This window comes from Phalaenopsis equestris, unplaced genomic scaffold, assembly GCF_001263595.1.
Source record: "Phalaenopsis equestris unplaced genomic scaffold, ASM126359v1 Scaffold000223, whole genome shotgun sequence".
NCBI classification, from domain to species: domain Eukaryota; kingdom Viridiplantae; phylum Streptophyta; class Magnoliopsida; order Asparagales; family Orchidaceae; genus Phalaenopsis; species Phalaenopsis equestris.
This window is the reverse complement of record NW_018164665.1, coordinates 1210920-1234591: the sequence shown is the minus strand read 5'-3', so window position 1 is coordinate 1234591 and position 23672 is coordinate 1210920. Positions and strand designations below refer to the sequence as shown.

The 23672-nt window shown below is 38.2% G+C and overlaps 1 protein-coding gene and 1 pseudogene across 8 annotated transcripts in view; both read right to left on the bottom strand.

Moving 5' to 3' along the window:
- LOC110023194 (anaphase-promoting complex subunit 1) overlaps window positions 1-23672 on the bottom strand; it is a 160504-nt gene that overhangs the window by 106756 nt on the left and 30076 nt on the right. For all 8 annotated transcript variants that reach the window (XM_020722477.1, XM_020722480.1, XM_020722481.1 and 5 more), the window contains 3 exons: window positions 12098-12282; window positions 11694-11763; window positions 2586-2756 (listed from right to left, as the gene is read on the bottom strand). In XM_020722477.1, coding sequence (XP_020578136.1) covers window positions 2586-2756; window positions 11694-11763; window positions 12098-12282 — 426 coding nt within the window. The remainder of the gene's footprint in view (window positions 1-2585; window positions 2757-11693; window positions 11764-12097; window positions 12283-23672) is intronic.
- Window positions 17778-18393, bottom strand: LOC110023212 (annotated as a pseudogene).

Genomic DNA, 23672 nt, shown 5'->3' with positions numbered 1-23672 from the left:
CAGGTCGAGTTTTGTATTCCTTCTCTCTGATATTTTGGGGTTTTCAAACACAATCTAATCAAAAAAATGAATTTCCTCAATTCGAGAAAATTATTAAATGAGCAACTCTAAATAGATCAATCAAATCAAAAAAATTAGTTTTACCTCAAAAGAACTCATCCTCATTTAACACTTTGAGCCTATAACTCGTATGCTGCATTCTTACTAGTATTCCTAGCTTTCCCGTCCTTGCAAGAATTTTGACGAAATTCTATTCTTAGCAATCTTTCAAATAAATGAGGAAACTTCAATGTAGTTTCATGTTCACATTCACATGTTGCTTTTTCTTCATGTATGTGCTGCTATTTTACCTTTATATAAAAGATCCGCCTGTTTCTCAATTTATAGAAAAAAAAGATGATATTCTTTCGGGTTCTTCAATATAAATTAGATTTTTATGTACTTGAATTTAATTATGTGGTATCCTTTGATTTGCATTTCTGACCCATTTTGAGCCATTTTCTTAACATTGACGAATGAAAAATATCATAAATATCAGAAAAGTCTGCGAAAAATTCAAGTTTGAAAGCAATAGTTCTGAATCCTTCCGTTTTTTTCAAATGATCCGATGTACCTAAGATTTAATTTCTCTCCTGGGCCAAATCCAACTAACACCCTTCATTAGTCAAGTTTTCTGTAAACATAAAATCTAAACTTCAGAAGCTACCATTTTATACTTCGGGTCATCATATTTTTGGTGATCCTAAACAGCTTTTAATATATCTCTAATTAATCTAATTTTCTACATAGCTTAACTAATTCAGGACATCAACTATCATTCTCAAACTTCAAACCAGTTTAATGGTGTTATTCACTTTCTTCCCACACTGTGTTTCAAAGGTGCATTTTAATAGTGGATTGATAAATGTTATACGCAAATTCGAATGTGATATTCTTAAATGCCAAAAAAAATTTAATACGCATAGTTTCACCAAATCTTCTCTCACATGAAGTCACTGGCCATCAGTTTATGGATAAATGTTATTCGAAAATACACTTTTGCGTCCAAATACAATGCATTTCCACAATATAGAAGGGAATCCGGTGGCTGTGTTTGATAATTGACTTGATTATTTTTGGTATGCCATTTAATTTAACAAATTTCCACTTACGAACTGGCTAGCTTTCAACTGAATATGTTTGCATTACAGGCAAAAAATTAGTAGATTCGTCAATCTGACAATTATTGCCCAAATCTAAATCATGAGCTTGTCTAGATCTGAAAAATCTCATTAAAAAATACAACACAATTTCTCGCTAATTCCCTGGAATATATAGTAAATGCAATACTTCAGTTGGTCATTGATGTTCATCATTTAAACAAAATTAGCAACATCATTCTCCGTACCAAGCCACTTAAATAATAATTTCAAAACTTCTTGGTGCTCTCTAGATAAATTGTATATCATAAGTAAGCTTCTTGCAAAATGTCACATCTTAAATCAGAATTATTTGGTACCCATAGAAGCGTATAGCCTTTAATGGTAGCTTATTCATCTACAGTATTTTTTTTCTCTTTCTTAACCGAACTTTCTCAACTAACTTCAGAAACTCATTACTGGCTTTTTGAGTTATTTTAATTATGTCTCCAAAAAATAATTTCACGATCCTCTAATGTAGAAATCCTACATCAACAACCTTTCTAATTTCTAAACGCAAAGCTTCTGTTTCTTTAATCAAATGAGATTCTTAATTGATTATCCAACTTGAAATACTAGCGAATTTTACACATAAATCATCAGGCACAATATTTTTCCTATACAATATTATATCAAAATCATAATTCGTGACAAATTCAAGTCAAACAATGATGGGTTTGTTTATGGTAGTTTCCTCACAACTTCATTTTTTAGTCTGCTACAACACTTTCAATTAACTAATATTATTTTTATATTGGTTTCCAAAAATTTATGTAATGAGAAACAATTTTTACCACTAGATCTACAAATGTACAACTGAAAGAAAACTATCAAGACTTCTAAAAAATTTATATCTTTAATATACATAAAAATTTTCAAAAATGTGGTTTCCTTGTAATGACTTTACAACCCCATTTCAAAAATCTGCGACAATTCTAAACGAGCTCTAATTTTAATAACAGAAGCAAACGTCCCAAATAAACCCAAAGACTATCTCAAGGCTTCTCGATGTTTCCACCAATATGCTCCCTTTACAATAAAGGTGCCAGCACCTATTTTTATTACGACAAAAGTGGTGCACCTTTAACAAACCAATCCAATCCCAAATTAACGAAACTACGAGAGAAAAAAAAAAGTTTCCACAGAAATGCCATTTTCATAAATGGATAAAGTAGACAGGAAAAACGCAATTTTGGGACAGTTTAAAACATTAATCTCTGCACTACGTATGAGTCTTCCACCTTCAGCTTGTCATAAAACAAGCAAACAAAATTGAAAAAAATATTTGCAGGAGAAAAAGTATGTAAATTGAAAGAAAATATGGATATTATAGGATACATTAAATAACTAATCAGCATTAAGCACATACAACAGCAACAAATAAACAAAAAAAAATCAACACGTTACCCGGCCTGAATTCAACGTTATATTGAAACGTCCTTCCACAGCATCATCAATTCCAACGATCTTAATGCCATAGGATAAATTTGATAATCTTGAAGAATTATCATCAACTGGAATAGGCCCACTTCCCACACCAACAGGTAATATATACTTGCATAGGCATTGGTCACCCGTCTGTAATTTTGAAAAAGAAAAAAAAGCTCGGATATAAACACGAAACAATGATGTCTCATTTAAAAAACTCATTTGACATGTGAAATTTCAAAAAAAAAAATAACGAAGAATCAATAAAACCCTAATGATGTTGCATCAACAGAATTTTATGCACTCTGCAATAAAACAGTACATAGACAACTCAACAGTAAAGCCCAAACAATGATAAGGCCTACCGACCAAGGGAAAAATTTTAAATATTTAATAATAATTATATCTATATATATATATATATATATATGTTGTTTATTCATAGCTCTTAATTATGACATAAATGGCACACTTGTAATTTTCATGCCTCTTAGAAGGCCTCATCTATTTATAAATAGATGAGGGGTCTTATGGGGGTGGGAAGACCACCATAAGGAGATAGAAAAATCTGATCAAGAAGATCAAGAGGAGGAAGAAAATTCAGCAAGGAGAGGAAGAAGTGGAGAGGCTTTAGAATTGAGGGAGAGGTCTTGTAGAGAGAGAAATTTAGAGAGACATGGTGATTCCTCAATGTAATGAGCCTATAATTCTTGTTTTGTGCTAGTGAATTTGGTAGCGATTCCCTCCGTGGATGTAGGTCTAAGGACCGAACCACGTAAATCTTCTTGTTCCTTGTCGCATTTCATTTCTTGCACTTTTCTTTCTATTTTTCCCTATTTCTTGTTTGTTGTTGTCTCCATCTCCTTCGACATCCAAGAACCGCGGTATGGAGGTAGAGGCGTCTAGAAGTTCTGCAAGGGAACTCGGCACTCATCTTTCCTTCCTAGTTGCAGTTGCTTATTCGACAGTAAGGAACTGAAAGAAACGTTCGGCAATTGCAGCAGGGAATTCGGCGCTTCATTCAGCGCTTCATTCGTAGCAGGAAGGAGGGGTTCGACACTTCTAGCTAGAGTTCGGCATAGGCATTCCTTGGCTACAGGAGAAGATCGGCATTTGGCTATAGGTGGGATTCAGCTGTAGGGTGTTCCGCTGTTCACCTTCTTGAATTGCAGTCCGTGGAGTTCCATTCCTACCAACTACAGAAAGTGTGTTGTATTCAAAGACAGCAAGGCGTCTAGGCTACAGGCGCTCGGCAAGAACAGTCCAAGAGAGGTTCTTGTTGGCCGCAGCAAGGTGTTCCACGGCAGTCAAAGTTTTTGGGCTACAGTCCTTCGGTTCTTGGGAGTGCAGCAGATTTTATTTGGAAATTCTGATATTCAGTTATTTATCATCTAACTCAATCCACTAGAGTTCTTTGGAAGGTTTTCTTTCAGTTATTCTTGAAATTTCTTGAAGGATTCTTGACGAGGCAAGATTTCACAACAATATAATATATATATATATAAAGATGGGTCGTCGTTTCCGCTCTGCTAGGGTTTCGTCTCATGGCGAACCTTAGTGTCTGCTACGCTATTTCGTCGTCTACTTCGTCTAGTCGCAGCGGTTTCGTCGTCTGTCGCAGATATTTCCTCTTTCGTCGTCTGCTTTATTTCACGTCGTTCGTCGAGCTTGAAGACAAAGGGCAGGGTTTCACGTCGAATATTTCGTCACCTCATCCTCTAAGAACAAGGGATTTGAGGCGTAACAGGTATAGTCGTCTTGTACGCAAAGACGTCGACTTCTGTGTCACTACGCCTCGTCTCTTGTTCTACTGGTTGAATTAGCAGGTTCTGTTTCTTCCTTCACAAATTCGGCACAACGACTTCTTCCTCCTTTTGTTTGTTTGAGACTTCGGCTACGTCGTCGCGGTCCTCCAAGTGATGTGATCTTCCCGCACCGCTCGATCCCTGCTCTACGGATCGAGCAGCAAAGAGCTCTGGTTGAAGTCACGACTCAAACCCAGTATCTACCCGTTGTTCGACTCTCAGCTCTATAGCTTTTGTTCCTCAACCACTGACTACTTCAGTTTTAAATCTTGGGAAAGCTTCTTATGTTGACATGATTGGCTCTATGGCATCATATTAGGTTTTCCCTCAGGTTTACCATGAATCACTCAAAGGGCATGAAGACTGCAACCTTATCAAGAAGACGAGTAGGAAGAGTGGTCAACTGACTCTATTCTTCTTTGATGTTGAAGTTTCCAACCGGGTTAACAAGTTCAAATTCACCTTCATTGGGAAGTTCCAATCGGGACATCCCAAAATAAAAATCGTTCGAAAAGCTTTTGAAGATCTTAAACTATTGGGACTTTTGAAAGTTAATCTCTTTGATAAGAGACATGTGTGATACAATTATCAAAAGTAAAAGACTATGCTAAAATATTTTGCAAAAATTTATGACAATAGATAGAAAATATATGAATCTGCTTAAAAGGACTCCTGAATTTGAGCCTAGTCAAGAACCACCTACTGTTCCAATCTGGTTTAAACTACCTGGCCTAAAGTTGCACTACTTCAATCACCAAATTCTTTGTTACATTAAAGTTGCGCTACGGAGACCTATGAAATTGGATACACCCACCTTCAATTTAACAAGGCTTTCGGTTGATCTAACCAGACCTTCGGTTGCAAGCAAGAATTCTTGTTAAAAGGGATATCACCCTCCCTGATCTGGACGAAATATGGTTTGGTACTACTCACAATTGGTATTGGCAGTCAATTGTTGCAGAACAAAGAACCTCCTACTGCAATCACTGTAAGTTGTTTGGGCATACCACTGTCAAATGTATCAGGCTTCACCCATATTTGAGATCGGCAGATCCTAACAACGTCATCCATTTGGAGAAAAATATAACAGACACTGTTAATCTTCCAGATATATCGAATGAAAATTTGACTCATAAGGCTACTCCTCACCAACCAAACCAGCAGCTTCCGCCTACTATTGTTAAGGCAGCTCTTTCTCAGATCACAAATACTACGAATTTTGTTGTAGTAGATGCTAACTGAAGTGTCTTGGAACCACCTATTGGAAGAGAAGAGGACACTCAAGTTCTAGAGGAGTGTCAGGATCAAGGTGTGTTACAGACTGAGTTAGATCAACAGTTTACCTCCATCGAAGATCCACCTATTCTTCAGATAGGACTACCTCTGGCAGATGATTGGCAGGTTTACAAATCTAGGAAGAAGAAAAAAGGAATGACACATCTCAGCAATTCTCAGGATGATTGTATCATAGTTTTGAGCGGAAGAACACATCTCAGTATATTGTTGAACTCCCTCAATAGATCCAGGGGAAGGGGAAGAGGTTTATCTACCAACTATACCCACCATGATTAGGAGTTGTTCTCTTTTTGTTATATTTTGGGGAATATGTGTCCTTGTAATCCCTTTGAGTGGGTTATTTGTACCCACTCACTAAACATTTGTATCCTCTCTTTTACATCAATGAATTTTGTCTATTCAAATATATATTCCTAGATAGCGTCGGCAACGGCAAGCTTTGCTAGGGTTTCGCCCCATGGCGATTCCCGACGATGATTATATCGACTTCTTCGCTTCTCTTCGGCGTCTCCCACAACGACGTTCACTCCCTGTCTCTCCTATTGAAGTCCATCGCTCCCAACCGTCTCCGCAGTCGACAAAACGCTCCTGCCGTCGTCGTTTGTTTCCTTGGACGAAGGCGCTACAGTCGTCTCTCGTAGCCGAGCCCGACAGCGCTGACAATCGTGTCCCATAGTCGTAGCCGATCTTGCGTCAGTTACCTTAGACGAAGGCGCTACAGTCGTCTCGCTCCAGACAACCCGAGCCCAATAGCGCCAACAATTTCCTCGCTTCCCTGCGGCCCGTCAGATCATTTCTTTCCTGACCTCTTGTGAGGGAGATGGCATCGACTCTCCGTTCCTATGCAAATGCCATTGTCGGCGACTTGCCCATTCCTGCACGTGCCCCTCCAAGTTCAGAGCTTGCTTTTGCTATCGGTAAAACCTGCAATGTTCCACAATCATACCACGAGTCTCTTGAAGGTGGCGGCGAACACACTTTTATTAAAAAAATTCGAAAAAAAATGAGAAACTTGCACTTATTCTCACTGAGGTTGAAACTGGTAATCTAGCGTCCTCTTGGTGTTTTCCTTTAGTGACACAAAAATATAACTAACAAGATAATCTTATTAAACTTGTAAAACACAAATAATAAGTGACACAAAAATGACAACTGTTCAGAAAATAATTGGTAAGTACTTATGTTGGACATTTTTATGTGGATTGGGCAAATTCCAAACGGTTTGATAGCTACAAAAATGCATTGGCTCGATAGTTCAAAAAGTTCATTTGAGTGTTAATCGTGTAAATAACAATGTTTCAAGTGCAATGTATGTAATTACCCAATCATAAAATGACGGTGGACAATTTTCTAAAAATTTATATTTTTATAAAGGACTAAAACTTGCCCGCCCCCACTGTAACTTGGGTCGCAGCTCTAAAAATTTCGTCTTGTAACACATCAATCATCGAGATGTGAAATTTGTCAAGTATTTTTTCCTTATTACTGCCCGATAATCTACACATAAAGGCCAACTCCAATCCTTCTTCATTACTAGCAAGGTTGCATTAGAGAAGGAGCTCACACTAGGTTGCATGTTATCTACCTCCAACATCTCTCAAATCAATCTTTCGATCAATTCCTTCTATGTCTGAGGGTAGCAGTATCGACACATATTAATGGGAGAACCCTCAATCTCAAGGTTATCGCATACTCATGTTCCTTCCAAGGTGGCAATCCACGTGATAGCTAAAAAACTTCTGCAAATTATTATGTGAGTTCTTTGATTAGTGTCAGAATCTCCGCCAACTTCGTATCATGTGTCTCTTCCATGTAATAAACACAATCAAAAGCATCCTCTCCTTCAAACATCAGCATCTTCAGCTTCATGTTGCGTCAATCTCCTTCGCAATTTTCTTGAACGAAGCTCATTCCACCCATGAAGAGGGTTTGATACCTTTACTCGACTCAATTAATTTTCATTCTTTCCTAAATTTGGCTCTCCCAACAAAAAAGCTAGCATGTCCCCATAGACTTTTTAATATCCTTCTATCTGGAAGGCTACCATAGCAAAAAGGCACTGATGCAACTGGTTACAACACTCCATCAGGGTCCCACCCACTGTCATTCCCGCTTCCAGGCCCAAAACCTTTGAATTGATATTTTTCAGCCCTAAATCACATGTTCCCTTCTGACTGTTGCCGCTCATTCCAAAATTCCAAATATTGTGTAATTACTTCCAGATATTGTCACTCACGTCCCCTCCAAATGTTGTTGCTCGATCTAGTGGTGGTGCATAGCGATTTGCATGAAACTCCAAGATCTTCTTTATCATATCGTTCAGTTCCATGGTCTCCCTTCCATGGATGAGAAATGCCCCTCCATTGACGAAAAACGCTCCTCCATTCGAGATTTGACTTATCTCACATATTCATTCAATCTCTCTTCCAAAACATCAACTTTCACGGTTGTTATAACTCTCAGGATAATTTTTTATCAAGAAAACGGAGCTACTGTACGTCACGGCTTCCCAACTAAATTGAATCGCGATTATCTTGCGAGATCCAATCACGAGCAATCCTGTCGTTAGCTTCCAAGTCCTCACGCGATGGTATTGTGATTAGGGGCACTCGCCGCAATATGAAGTTGGTTTCCCGTGCTCTCAATGATCTAAATGTGGCTTCTAGTAGTCGAATCGTCGTGGTATCACGATTTTAGGGCACACCCAATCCCATCATTTGCTTCCAAGTCGTGACTGTTTCTTGTGCAACTAGTATGTCGCGACTCGCGATCCATCTATGCCCTTTATGCCCACGATACTTCCCAAGATCAACTACTCTAATACTAATTTGATAGGAATGTGACAAGTTTTTCAAATAAATTAGGGCAAATAAAATATTTTATTTCAATAACGCCAAGTAACACAACTCAAATACATAAAGATAAGCACCTACACTTTGAGATGTATGTGATCTCTGATTCAATATGCCCAAATATATGACACTTAAAAGACTTTATGGCTAGAACAGATTTAAGAATGTTGGTTCACTCCACATGTTCTCTACTCTAAATCAGGTCTTCCTCGGGCAAGATCAACTTAAATTTTTCCCTCGATGTACTCTACTTGTAAAGTCTGGGGTTGAACCGTGCCTACAAGAAGTGGCGATTGTTCGGCAATGTAATCTCCCTAATTTTGAAGTTGGTCTAAACATCCGGCCTGTAATGAGCTAATAGGCCTTGGAGCTACATCTCCAGTTTCATCCAGGACCAAGTAGTGATATTGTATTTTCCCTCACATTGGCATATGTGCACCAAATTTCCCCACAAAAATAATGCACTCTTCTTAAACTTTTTGACAGCTAGTTTCACCATTCAATCTGACGGGAGGTCCTAGTACACAAAGAAAACATACATAGTTATGAGCCACTCGATGAACACTTTCGAATCTAAATGACCGTCAAAATATAGAAAATTCACTTTTACTTCAAGATCACGGATTCTCTGATATTTCATGCCAAATACGAAGGATAGTAATTCTTCATCTCTAGAATCAAATGAGTTTCAATTACCTCTCTCGATGGTCTTCTTTCCTCAATTTCTTCGAGTCATTGTAGCAATTAGCAACGTTCTCGCTGCATCTCTTCCATGGTTAACTCCTTATCAGCATCTGACATTTATCTCCTCAGTGACATGACTAGAGTTTGAGTTTGAGTTTGAGTAGATGGAAAAGACTGTATAAAGATGATGTAAGTTGAAAAGGAAAATTTTTGGGTGATCAATTTGAAAAATCAACAAAGGGATTTTTGTGTGTAGGTGGGGTTTGGTATTGGTGGATTCTAAAAGCCCTAGGATAGGACCAGTATTATGTCAGCTCTAATATCAAATAATATCAGAGTTAACCAAAACCAAAAAAGCAAAAAAAATTATTACTGGAACTCAAATATCAACTTACAACAACACACTGGAATAGAAAATAACAGCAATCACCACACCAGAAATCAAAAATAGCAACTGACGCAACACAAAAATTCAACGAAGGTGGATATTGCGGTGGTGGTGGTGGTCAATGATGGTTTGGAAGGAGACAAATGCGTGGAAAAGACAGTTTGCAAGAAAAAAACACCACAGCATCAGTTTCCCCCAGGTCGGACATCAAGTAGATAGTCGAGAGAAGATGCGTGAGGATTGTCTGGGTTGATGGTAGCATAGGGGAAGGAAGTCGACAGTGAAGGGGAGTTGTGGCAACGGAAGCGGGATGGAATGAGAGGGCGTGGTAGCTAGAGAAGCAAAAGATGACAAGGATCGACCATTTCCGAACGACGGCAGCGAGCGCGAATGATGGCAGTGTTAGCGAGGAAGGCTTGGGACTGCGGGACAACAAAAACATGACTATCCTAGGGGTGTAACAACGAAGAGGATGGCTGGACTGCGAGAAAATGCAGAAAAAACAGAGAAGGTAGAATAGAAAACGGACTGCAGCCGGGGCGGCTGCAATGAAGAGGAAGGCATAGTAGCGAAGTAAGAGGAATGTGAAAAGGGATGGGAAAGATAATCACAACCTGGAGACCAAGATACAGCAGAAGAACCACTCAAAACCCCAAGATACAGCTCTCGAAGGGAACCAGATACCCCAACAGCTATTCCGATGGAAAACATGCGAAAAACTGATTTACAAACCCTAATTGAACACATATAAAAAAGGACAAAAGAAATGAAGAATAATAGAAAATAAAACATAAACAAAAACTTGATTGATTCGGTCGGTATCCCAATCTCCTGCAATCACAGGAGCTACACGCGTTATTGTCGGTCACGAAGGTGTGTGATCCCGTCTTTGGCTTCCCATGGGAGACATAATCCCTTTATTGGCTTCCAAAGCTTAATCCCTTTGTTGGCTTGCCAACTAAATCGTTAGATTTTGTCAAGAAGACACGTGGCACTGTACCCGTCGGTGACGTGACAACAAAGGCTCTAGATATAAAAAAAGGCTATACAATCCCATCATTGGCTTCGCAGCTATTTGCGAGCGATTGTATTGCGAGATTCTGTCATGAAGGAACGCGGTGTTGTATCCCCTCCCGCAGAATTCTTGTGGAAACACTGCAATCCCATGTTTTGTTGAGCAAGGCCCCTTTTGTAACGTTGTTTGTAATTTTTTATTTATAGTAACGCAAAATGCAATATTCAATGAAAGATTATGATCTCGTCGCTCCCAGTCACAACTACTTCTCGCGACGCCCTGCACGTCACGATCCTTATATGTCGTATATACCTCGAACTCGTCGGCAACGCAACAACCCAGGCTCCGGATCGAAGAAAGGTTGTGCACGATCCTGTTGTTGTCTTCGTAGCTAGCTCACAAAAAACTGTATTGTGAGGATTGGTCATGAAGATGTCGAAACTCAAAATTTTTGCTCCCCATCATCACTGCTCTAAAACCCATTTGACAGGAACGTGAAGAGTTTTTCAAAGAAATTAAGACAGATAAAATAATTTATTTCAAAAAAACCAAACAACAAGCCTCAAACACATAAAGGCAAGCACCTACAATTCAAGAAGTAGGCGATCTCTCCCAAACCCTAGCCCTAACACCTACAATTCAAGAGGTTGACACTCTCTCCCAAACCCTAATCCTAAAACTCAAGACAAAAATCTCATAGCATACTTAACCCTAAGCATAATAAGCCCTATTTATATCAAAAAATAATAACTAATAAAAAACTAAATTGCCCTTATGTGTCAGTCTAACATATTCCTACTATAATCCAAGGCATTCTATGTATAAATACACCTTAAATATAAAATAAAGAAATCAAAATTTTCAGCCATCTCTATAGTTTTACATATCAATAAATTGTTCATAGGGTCCCTGCCACAATAGAAGGACCATCATTTTAAAATGATCAAGCCTTCATTACAGTGGCAGAAGAAAATTAGGCCCTAAACAATGTTCCTAATTTAAAGTGCATTTCATTGGAAATACAAACGACTAGGTATTGAAGTTTACATATAGAAGAAGAGAGCCTTCACAATCCAACACAATTATGTCCATGAAGGTTAGGCGCCCCACTTTGACCCTGCAATAAAATGTATCGAAGACACATCAACATAAACATAAACTAGCACACACAAAAAATGAGGCATTTACATACACAACACACAATTCTTATGTATTTACATATCTAAAACCCCAACTATCATATTTACATGCATGGCCCTCAAATCTTTAATATCACATTAAGAAAAATTATCGCCTACTTTTTAAAAGTGAAATACATCTTTTCATGCATAGGTTTATCAAACCAAAGTATTATGCATATAAATATGGAAGTTAAGGAGTTCGATAAATAAATAAATAAGAATCGTCTGGTACGGATGTAAATTTCCCAAATAAAAAAAGATAAATGCCACCTTGGGCGTGTCACAGTTACTGTAGCAGCAGAAATTGCAGGGATGCTCCAGATCATAAGAGGCCTCACATCAATAGAAACTCCATCACCCCCCTCATCAATTTGGAGCCTCACAGAAAGTAGTTTTTGTTCTTGCAGCAGAAAACATATGATAGGAACGCCATCACTATCAGTAGCAAAAAACACCTAGAAGAAAAAACAAATTGATATATTATTGTAAAAAATGGAATCCTGAATGTTTTTGAAAATAATAGACGAGAAGTTTAATGCTGTAAATATGCAAATTGCCACATAAACATGTTCCATTACATAAAAACAATACAACAATAACAACAAGCATTTATCCCACTAAATGTGGTCGGCTACATGAATCATTTTTCTCCATTGCGTCCAATTGAGTGTCATATTTTCATTTAATTCTAATAAATTAAGATCATTTTTCATAATATGCCCAAATCTTTCTAGGTCTATCTCTGTCTTTATTAACGTAAGTCGAATCTAAAACACCTACTCTCCTAACCAGATCATCAGATGATAGACGTTTAATGTGGCCAAACCATCTAAGACGACTCTCCTAATTTTTTCCGCCACAATAGCCTTCGTATAATTATCTTTGACAATTTATCAGCTATCTCAAATAATGATTTCATTTAACGCTCAAAAGATTCATTATTCTAGAAAACTAAATTAGCAACCCCCATCTTATGTGCATTCCCAGCACTGATGGTGAAATTTTTCTTCTTTCATTTCTAACCCCACAGCAAAAAGTGGAAAAGGTGACCCCATCTTTGCATAATTGAACCAGTGGACCCATACGCACATTAGCTGCCCATCGTGACCAAGGAAGAACAGAATTATGCAAAAAAAGAAAAAGTTATGAGATGATCTCCAAACAATGGAATATATTTCGACAGATGTGCCCTAATATTGGCTTTGCAACCGTTTGAAGCTTTTGTAATCAAAAGGGATCAAGAAGTATGCCGTCAAGAATGCAGGCCCGCTGCACAAGAAACCTTCTTTTCAAAAAAAATACTAATTAAGCTATATATAGGAAAAAATTATAATAAAAAGATGATATCGATATCATATCTGACTTAATCTTTGCGCAAGGGTTTTATTCAGTATCATAAGCTTTATAGCCTTTAATTCCTTCTCCAAGTATCACAATGATATTTACCAAATTTAAATATAAAATTTTTCAAAGCAACCAGATTATAACCATTTTATTGAAAAAGCTTCACAAAAGGTTAGTTTCTTGCAGCAAGAATTCATAATGACAGGGCTGCTAAACATTATCAAAACCCAAAAATCATTTGAAAGTAGATCAAATATTGCCTCTATATGAATTGATGACAAGTCAACTACAAACAGCACAAATGGTTACCAAATAATTTCAAATTTGAAATTTCCAAATTGTTTCAAACTTGGCTGAAGCCCGGATGAGAAAAGTGGAGGGTTGCGTTAGGTAGTCGACAGCCAGCGTAAAACTTGTCGAAAAAATCATGACATGAATCCTTTTGATCATTGTGTAAGTGTTAGGGCGTCCCCTGGAAGCGACGCGCTGTATAGCCTGAATACAGTGAAAAGTGTGCAAGGGCCGCTACACCGGCGCCCGGGTGTAGTGTTAAATAAGCAAGGGTTCCCACATTGTACCTCCTTCTTAAGGCCAACTATGCCAGAGGAAATTCGAGCCCCCCGATTTAAGGGGTCTTATACCGTGGATGCCAACTAACAGACTAGAGTACGCTGCAAGAGGAACCCTGGAGAAGATTCAACAATTCGAAATTTCAAAAACAAATTTGACAAGTATGACCGAAGTTTGATTTCAATTTTAATTTGATGAGATAATTACATGTCTAATGTCTTTTTTTCTATATATATAAGTGCATACATATTTAAAATTTAAAATAAAGATAAAACGTTATGCGAGGATATCCTGATACATTTTGAATCAAAATAGGGCTATTTTTTGTCTTTATAAATTATTAGACCTTAATATAATTAGATCATTAAATAATACAACTAAGCTATTAGATAAATCTGTCTAAACTATCATAATATAATTAAATGATAAAACATCCATAAGTATAATAATTATAAAAATGTATAGTGAATTCCCAGTGATTTATTTGTATTATTTAATAACTTAACAATATTGTTTAATAATTTAGTTATATAGAGAAAGCACATGATATACCAACAAAGGCTTAGTTAAGCTTAGGTCTAAATCAACCTAGACCTAAAACACATCACAAATCTCTGTAGGTCGACTTAGACCTAAAGTTTTCTTGGGTCATTCTTAGGTCTAACCTACACTAGCTCTAAACATGAACCATTCTAAGTCTAACCTAACTTAGACTTGGTTCAACTTGCCTTAGGTTATAATTTTGAATTATAAATATTTTTATTTTTTATATTTTATTTTTATTGAATAAAATTAGGCATGATCCTCAAATTAAAAAACAAATTGTCATGCAAGCTCTAAAACTTGAGAAATTTTGTGTACGTAAGACGTACGCAGTGCAACATATGTCATGGAGGTTATTCAGAGGGTATTGAGGGGTTATATCTGTGTTATACCCCCTGTAAGCTCTATGTAACTTATATGTACCTTCTAGTAAGTGTCGCACTTTTGTTTTCATATATTTATAAGTTACAGAGAGTTTACAGGAGGTATAATTTAGATATAACCACCCAATACCTTTTAAATAACCTTTCTTACGTACGCTGCATACATCTTTAAGCACAAAATTTTCTCCTAAAACCGGCTAGGTACACTTTAGTAAATATCCAGTTAGCAAGGGGCAATTCTACACAAAAATACGGGGGCTCTGGATAGTTTGCTTCCAGGAATCCACTTCCGCGTCTTCCCAACTCTTACCTTCAGCGCAGAGTAGTTGATGGTAATGGCCGTCTGGTAAATTGTCTGATACTGCTTTTTTCTTCTTCTTGGTTTATTTTTGTTTGTTTTAAATCTGTAGAAGAATCCGTTCCTAACCTAATCTCTCTTTTCTGTCAATATCTCAAAAAATACATAAACATAATAGGTTTCTGGAGATTTGAGTTGATTATTTAGGGAGATTTGGCTATGTGATTCTAGTTTAAGGATTCTATCGGCAACGGCATCTTTAATGAGATATCCTCACTGTAGAAAACCATATTCCGAACGTTTTCTTTTCGTTTTAATATGAAAACAATTCAATAGGGAATATAAAGAAATGTGTTTACTGGAAATGCATTTTTACCAATATTATGATTTGTTGGTATATGTGCTGCAATATCTATAAGTTTGCTTATTTTCTGATTGAAGATCTGGGTTTTGATAGTAGCAGGGCAACTAAACGACTCCATTTTTGTTATTATAGTCTTATTTTCATTTGCATTTCTTATCATTTTACCACCTATGATGTATGATACTGATTGTTTAGTAAACTCTTATAGCAGTTTCTCATGATCATAAAGGGGATATTCAGAAGGTATGAAAGATGGAATCCTGTGCACCCAACAATAGGTTTGTTTTGGGGCGTGGGGGTTGGCATTGGCTGTGGCATTGGATGGGGTCCTGGGTTTGGTCCTGAGGTTATTGGCTACGTTGGTGCTGGCTGTGGTATAGGCTTTAGTGTTGGTGTCACTGTTGCTGGGATTGGGATTGGCCTTCCAGTGAATGGAGTTGAGCAAATCCCACACAATGGTAAATTTTTGCTTTATTTGTTCATGCTTTAAATCATGAGAGATTATGCATTGACTTAGATGCCCTTGAATTTTCTCTGATTTTGTCCACGTTTAAACACTTGATATTATTTGTTGAGTTTTTTATTCTGAGAAGAAACTTGAGCTAGAGAGATTAATTTGCTCTTTTTAGTCTCTGTTTATGAAAGGGTTGCTTTATGTTTCATCTCTTTAGAATGAAATTCATACATTGAGAAGTGATTTCTTATGTTTTCTTGGTTTATCTTGCATCCTTCTGCTAATCTTTTTCTCTTACGAAGCTCAGGATTATATCAGATTCATTTGAATTCTTAAATTTCTAAAGATATCATATGCATTCCATTCAGTGGAAGTGGTTTTAATTTTAAACTGAAAAGATGAATGATATACTTGAAGCACAAATTAGATAGACTAAAAATATGGACAATAAGAATAGAAAGGTTGAGCTACTAAATCACAAGTAGTTTTCTTTTTGAACTTTTTGAAGGAAATAAATTATTTTTGCAAGTTTTGTAGTGTAATTTTACATAAAAGTTTGGGGTGCAATTTATATATATGTGACAGACAAAATTAGAGAAAGTCGTCTTAGATGGTTTGGTCATATTAAACGTCGACCATTAGATGATCCGATTAGGAGAGTAGATGTTTTAAATTCGACTTGTGTTAAGAAAGGCAGAGGTAGACCTAGGAAGACTTGGGCTTATTGTATTAAAAATGATCTTAATTTACTAGAACTAAATGAAAATATGACACTAAATAGGACGCAATGGAGAAAAAGGATTCATGTAGCCGACCCCACGTAGTGGGATTAAGGCTTTGTTGTTGTTGTTATTGTTGTTGTTGTTTCAAACTTGGCTGAACTCGTTCAATTAAGCTTCGGGGTTTCAAACTTGTGAAACTTACACACACAGATGCGAGTGCACACATACACATATACATATATACTTACATACATAAAGGGAATATTTTATTGATAGGAAAGGAGGGTATAATATAGCTTGCATGAATCCTAAACTAGGAAAGACAAAACACTTATATCTTCATGATTACAAATAATTAATTCCTAATGCCACCCGGAGATAAAAGTAAAAACATAAAATAGGAAGTACATAAAATAGGATATAAGATGAAAGGGATGAATCGATTCCTAATAACTTCTAACACTGCCCCTCAAGTTGAAACATAGATGTCAATCATGTTCAACTTGATTTGAAATCATCAAACAATGTGCAAAGAAAATGCTTTGTGAGGTAGAATTTGAGGTCTTCATCCCCAAGAGCATTTAGGAATACTTCTAGTTGATTGTGGTTGTCTTTGACTACAATTACAAATAATGTTGCAGGAAAGTGGACAACCTATAGAAAAAACTGCAGGTGATGCCCTGCAAGAAAAAAAATATTAAATGAGAGTCTGTTGCATAAAAAAGTTCCGAAGGAGGGCCTGCTGCAAGAAAATGCTTTGAAAGAAGGCCTGCTGCAAAGCAAAACACTAGAGGAAGTCTGTTGTGGGAAAAAGCCCCAGAGGAGGGCCTATTGCAAGAAAAGCTCCGGAAGAGGATCTGTTGCGGGAAAAAGCTCGGGAGAACGATCAGCTGCATAAAAAAACAAAAAAAAAAATCTCTGAATCCAGAGTAGGGTCGGTTACAAAAATAAACTACGGATAAGAGCTTGCTGCGGGAAAAAAAAATAAAGTGGCAAAGGAGAACAGAAAATGTGTCATCAATGTCATTTTCTTGAGAAAAAATAAAGAAAAAATAAATCATCCTCCACAAATCGATCCTTGAAAGATATCACAGGTCAACAAGCCATATGAGAACTGACTAGAACCTAGCAGCTTATTCCACCTAACTCTCAATAGAGTCTAAAGAGTCAAGTATGGTCTTCTAACTAGGAACCGGATGAACTGTTGGGAATTCTAAGGCCTTATCGAGACCTTTAGTAGTGGAATATTTGGTCAAAGTTTTATCTGTGGTTTCACTTGCAAATTCCTACACTTATCATGAGCATGGCTGGCTTTGGGGGGAACAGGTCCTCTGATCTGCAAAGGGATTGAGGTAGATGTCGAGCCTCCGGTGGAAACAAGAACAGCATCAGACATAAGCTAAGATGTGAAGGAATCAACCATAGTTCCAACAGAGCCAGAGGAAAGGATTGGATGTCGAGGCATGAAAGCAGTCGATCCCAACATCTGACAATGAGGGACATGGATCCGACGAGAGTAAGCCGAATATCCTTTGGCATAATAAAAATCCTCTTCACATGGATGGCGTAAAAATATGTCTTAAAAGAGTCCGATAAGGTAAATCTTTGTAGCCTCCTCAACGGCGAAACTCTGGAATCAGAGATCAGCCTTGAAATCCTGCGCAATTTCACGGATAAGACGCTAGAAGGGAAGCATACGAATGAGGAGCTTTGTGCTCTTCTAGGATGTCCAGATTTCCTTCAACGCAACTGCTCCAGGACAGAAACATTGGGGTTTCTTCATGCCATGGGTCTCAGGAGCCGACTTTCTGGCCACCTTGGTTGCCAGCTGCTTCCATGGGGCATTGCTACTAGTAGACTTGCAAGCGCATTGCTTTGTCCTCACCATCAACGTAGCTTGGGATTCTGCTCGATAAACCATGGGGAAGAGGTTCTCACGAGAGACAAAAAAATTGCTTGTTGCATGTGAAGTGCATAGAATGAATTCTCACGGCAATATGCCGGCTGGAAGAAATTCTTATGGGAGACAGGGACTATAGGATGAAGATCTCTTGCAGAAGAAAAAAATACTGGTGGCAGCTAACTGCACAGAAAGACTGCAGTGCAGAGAAACTGTAGTCAAAGAATACAGTGAGAACTTTGGCCGAAGGAGGGCCTGTGGTAGAAAATTTTGGTTGCACGAAGAAGTTCCAGCGACTAGAGGATTGCGGGTAGACGAGTTCCAGCGGCTAGAGACCACCAACAGAGAGAGTTTCGAGGGCTAGGACCCGCAGGGAGAGCAGTTTTGGCGGTTAGGGCCTGCACAAGAGAATTCTAGAGGCTCGTTCTTCTAGTGAAATCCGACGGAAGGGATGAAAATAGGAGTTGGAGGAGGGGACTGCAACAGAGGAAAGATGGTAGGCTACAGAAAATTAGAAGTTTCCAGTGGCAGAAAATCTTTTTCTCTCTGTCGAAAACTCTAGGGTTTATTTCAAGGCTCTGATACAATGTAGGTTTTGAGAATAGAGTTGAGTACTCTATTGATAAGAAAGAGGAGTATAAATGCAGCTTTATATGAATCCTAAAATAGAAAGACATAACACCTATAGCTCCAATGATTACAATCAATCAACAACCCGGAGATAAAAGAAAATACATAAAATAGGAAATAATCGGAAAGAAAATAAATCAATTCCTAATAACTTGTAATGATAAATACATACATACATACAATTTAGAGTTGGCTGAAACTATAATGATTTTTAGCTAAGCTAGTTCTAGTAAAAAGAGGTTCGAGCTAAACTAGTGCTAGTAAAAAGAGGTTTAATTTCATCTCAAGAGCAAAGGGATCAAAATTTTGCATTTCAAGTATAACAGAGAACTTTTGGCTTTAAGATTGTTATGGATATAAATAAATAAAAAAATAAATAAATAAGATGAAAATAATATAGATTATAATAACACATTTAATTGTAACCATATAAACTGCAATGAGTACCAAAATTCAAGCGCGCACATAAGCTCATGCTTAACATCTCGTTTGTATTTTCAGCTTCATAAAGGTACAACAACTAAAGATGACCCCATCATTGAGCCTTCAAAAGTATGAAACAGAACTGGCCAGGAAATTGAAAATTTAAGCATCAATGCAGAGTCATAAAATTGGAATTAAGCTAATCTATATTTTTCTATTAAGGAAAAAGCAACCAAATTAAGCAATATTAAAGCTTGTTGGCACTGATGGTTGGGCAAGTTTTTGGCGCTTAGAGGACAATGTCTATGCTGGCAACGATGCTTGGTTAACAAGGAGATTGTTCAACGATTATCGAACTTATTTGCATCTCATTACTAAAGGTAAAATGGTAGGGAATGTAGCTACATCACTTTGTTAATAATAGTTAGAGGCATTTACATACATACGACACAATTCTTATGTATTTACATATCTAACATCTAAAAGTTCATATTTACATACATAACACTCAAATCATTCATATCACATCAAAAACACCAATTACATGCTGTGTAAAAGTGAAATGCACCTTTTCATGCATGGGACTATAACACCTAAGTGTGATAAATATAAATATGTGAGTTTAGGTGTGTGAAATGTAAATACATAAGAATTATGTTATGTAGGTGATAGGGGAGTTGAATCAAACCACGATTCAGACGCGACAAATTTTATTATTGAATTCTAATGCGAGTACAAGGGCGACTAGCAAGTAAGAGTGCATAAGCAGTAAAATGAATACAAAAACAGCAGAGCATAACAAAATTAAAGCAGCAAAGAAATAGTGCAATGCAGAAAATAGACTAAGCGCGGATCAGAAACAATCCTAGGCCACGTTAGCGGGCGATGGAGAAGTCACGGGAGAGGTTGGTGAAGAGTTGGCGGTGGCTGGCGGATGTCGGAGTGACCGGCGGTGATTGGAGCGGGCTAGGAGAACTTGGAGAGGCTGATAGTCCACGGGAGGTGGCAATGGAGAGGGTGACAACGACAAGTTGAGAGCTGCGGAGGGCTGCAGCTTACTTGGAGGGGTGCAAAAAGGAGGGGAAGCACCTAGGAGGGAGCTAGGAAGTGTTAGGGGACCCGATGGCTAGCTAGAGGGATGATGGAAAAAGGGGTGCAGCAACTACAGTATGAGTGCAAGAAGAGTTGGCGGCGGCTGGCGGAGTTCGGAGTGACCGGCCGTGATTGGAGCGGGCTAGGAGAACTTGGAGAGGTTGATAATCCGCGGGAGGTGGCAATGGAGAGGGTGACAACGACAAGTTGAGAGCTGTGGAGGGCTGCTGCTTACTTGGAGGGGTGCAGGAAGTACGGGAAGCACCTAAGAGGGAGCTAGGAAGTGTTAGGGGACCCGATGGCTAGCTAGAGGGATGATGGGAAAAGGGGTGCAGCAACTACAGTATGACTGCAAGAACTCGAACAGCCTGCAGGAGAAGTTGGAAGGGCGGCAGCAATGGAGGGTGATGTCGAGAGAAGAGAATAAAGCAGAGATACACAACACCTTGGCGGGATACAGCAAAAGCACCACGCTGCCAAAGTATAAAGCCTCGAACAAGGGGAAAGCCCATAGGAGGATCACCTTAAATAGAAAAAATCAGCAAGCAAAAACTGTCCTGGCCTAACAAAAAGACAAGCACAAATAGAGGAAGAAGGAAAGACCACAAAGGTAAAATCTTGAGAAGGAAAGAGGTGAAGAATGGGAGAATTGCAATGGCTAGGAGGAGGTGCTCAGCAACGGCTAGGAGAAGGCGTGAGTTGGGGCAACCGAAAGGAAGGATCACGGAAGATGGGCAGGGGTGATCGCGTCATTTTAAGTGGGATTGAACCATCGATCCAACAGGGGTGTCAGCAGGCCAAGCCCAGTCTACGAGCATGAATTGACCGCAGGAATGATCGCAGGCAAGACGGACCCGCGTCAATCCCCCGATGTTGGGGGAGCTTTGGCATCATTTGTCGAAGCTTTCAATCCCTCGTAATATGGAGTGAGATCGGCCACATTGAATGTTACCAAAATTTTGGTGTCTCCTGGCAAGTCAATTTTGTATGTGTAGTCGTTTAATGTTTTTATTAAATATGGAATGGTTTATCAGCTCAAGGTATGAGTTTGTTATATGTTCCTACAGGAAATCATTCTTTCCTCAATTGTATCCACACAAGGTCTCCTTCTTGAAATGTTGCCCTTTTTCCAGGACTTGTTTGTTTGTGTTTGATATTTGTGATTTTATTTAAAATTTATTTTCCCAATGACCTCGTGGAGTTGTTTACTTTGGGAAACATGTTCTGCAGCATCCTTACTAATCTTTGTGGGGGTAGCAGTGAGACCAACTCAAGGAGTGTGATGTCATGTGGTTTGGCTTATTGATCTATTGTAGGCAAATTCGGCTAGAGCAAGAATGAGATCCCACTGTGTGATATTTTTACCTACGAAGCAACGGAAAAGATTCTCAAGGCTTCTATTAACTACTTCAGTCTAACCATCTGTCTGAGGATATGTTGCAGAATTAAATTGGATTTTCGTGACTAATTTGCTCCAGAGGATCCACCAAAAGTGGCTAAAAAATATGACATCCAGATAGAAAATCAGCAATATGAGACGCATCTAACAAGTGGTGGCGGTTGACGAAATGCGCCATCTTTAAGAATCGGTCAACTACGACCATAATAGAGTCCTTATTTCTTTGTGTGTAGAGTAGTCCTATGACAAACTCCATGCTTACATCGACACAAGACGCTTCAGGGACCAATAAAGGTGTGTACAATCCTGTATTTTGGCAGTACGTTTTAGCGGTATGATAAATCTTATATTGTTGGACATGTCGCTCTACATCTCGTGTTAGTCGAGACTAAAAAAAATATTTTTTTACAACTGCGAGAGTTTTATCTCAGTCAAAATCGCCTGCTAATCCATTGTTGTAGTTCTCCTAGATAATAGCTTCGCATAGTGAGCGTCAGGGAATGCACAAGTTGGTGTGGCAGAAAAAACAACCATTTGTTTAGTAGAACTGTCAGTGAGGTTTCTCTCGAGACTATTCTCAGATTTCCTAGAAGTCTTCATCGGCCTCATATAAGTCTTTTATAACTTCAAAGCCTAAGACGCGAACCTGCAAGAATTTGATTAGAAGATGACGACAGCTCAGAACGTCGGCAACACGGTTCTGGTTTCCGGCTGTGTTTAACTATGAATTGGAAGACCGGTATAAATTCTACCCATGTATGGTGGCGCCCTTTGAGTTTATTTTGACTATTTAGAAATTTTAGAGCTCCATGATCCGTGAAAGGGTGACTACCTTGACTTAGTACAGTGTCAAAGCCTATGCCAGAAGCGTCACACTTGACCTCGAAGGATTGGATGAAATCAAGTAAGGCAAGAACTAAGGCATGGGTAACATTTTTTCCTTCAAGATGTCGAAGCTGGTCTGAGTTATGATCAGCCATCTAAATTCTTTTTGTCTCAACAACTCTGTGCAGGGACGGTAATAGTACTGAAGTTGCGAACAAATCTTTGATAGGAGGCTAGCCCCAAAAATTGTCGAAGCTTGGTAAAAGATTACGATGCGGTCCAGCTTACGATTGCTTCGATTTTTATTGGGTTCATTTGTATCCCCATGTTAGACACAATGTAATCCAAAAAAAAAAAAAAGATTTGGTTTGTGAGGGAGTGACACTTCTTGGGATAGGCATACAATTCTTCGAATCGTAAGACTTTGAATATCGCCCGTAAGTTTTGTGGGTGGTCTTCCTCGAATTTACTATAAATCAAGATAAATCGAAGTAAACCACCATGAATTGCTTAATGAGCTCGAAAGACTTGATTCATTAGAGACAAGAAGGCAGTGCGCATTGGACAAGTCGAAAGGCATGATTGTCTATTCATAAAGGTCATCTCGTGTTTTGAACGCAATTTTCCACTCGTCTCTCAGTAGGGCTGTCAATATGGCTCGTTGTTCGTGAACAGCTCGTGTTCGGCTCGTTCGTTAAGCCTAATGAACCGAACACGAACAGATTTTTAAGCTCGAAATGTAAACGAGCCGAACACGAACAACAGTTTGTTCGCTCGTGTTCGGCTCAAAATGGCTCGAAAAAAAAATTTATATAACTTTTTATATAACAATATATTACATATATTATTTATATAATAATATATTACATATATTATTTATATAATAATATATTATATA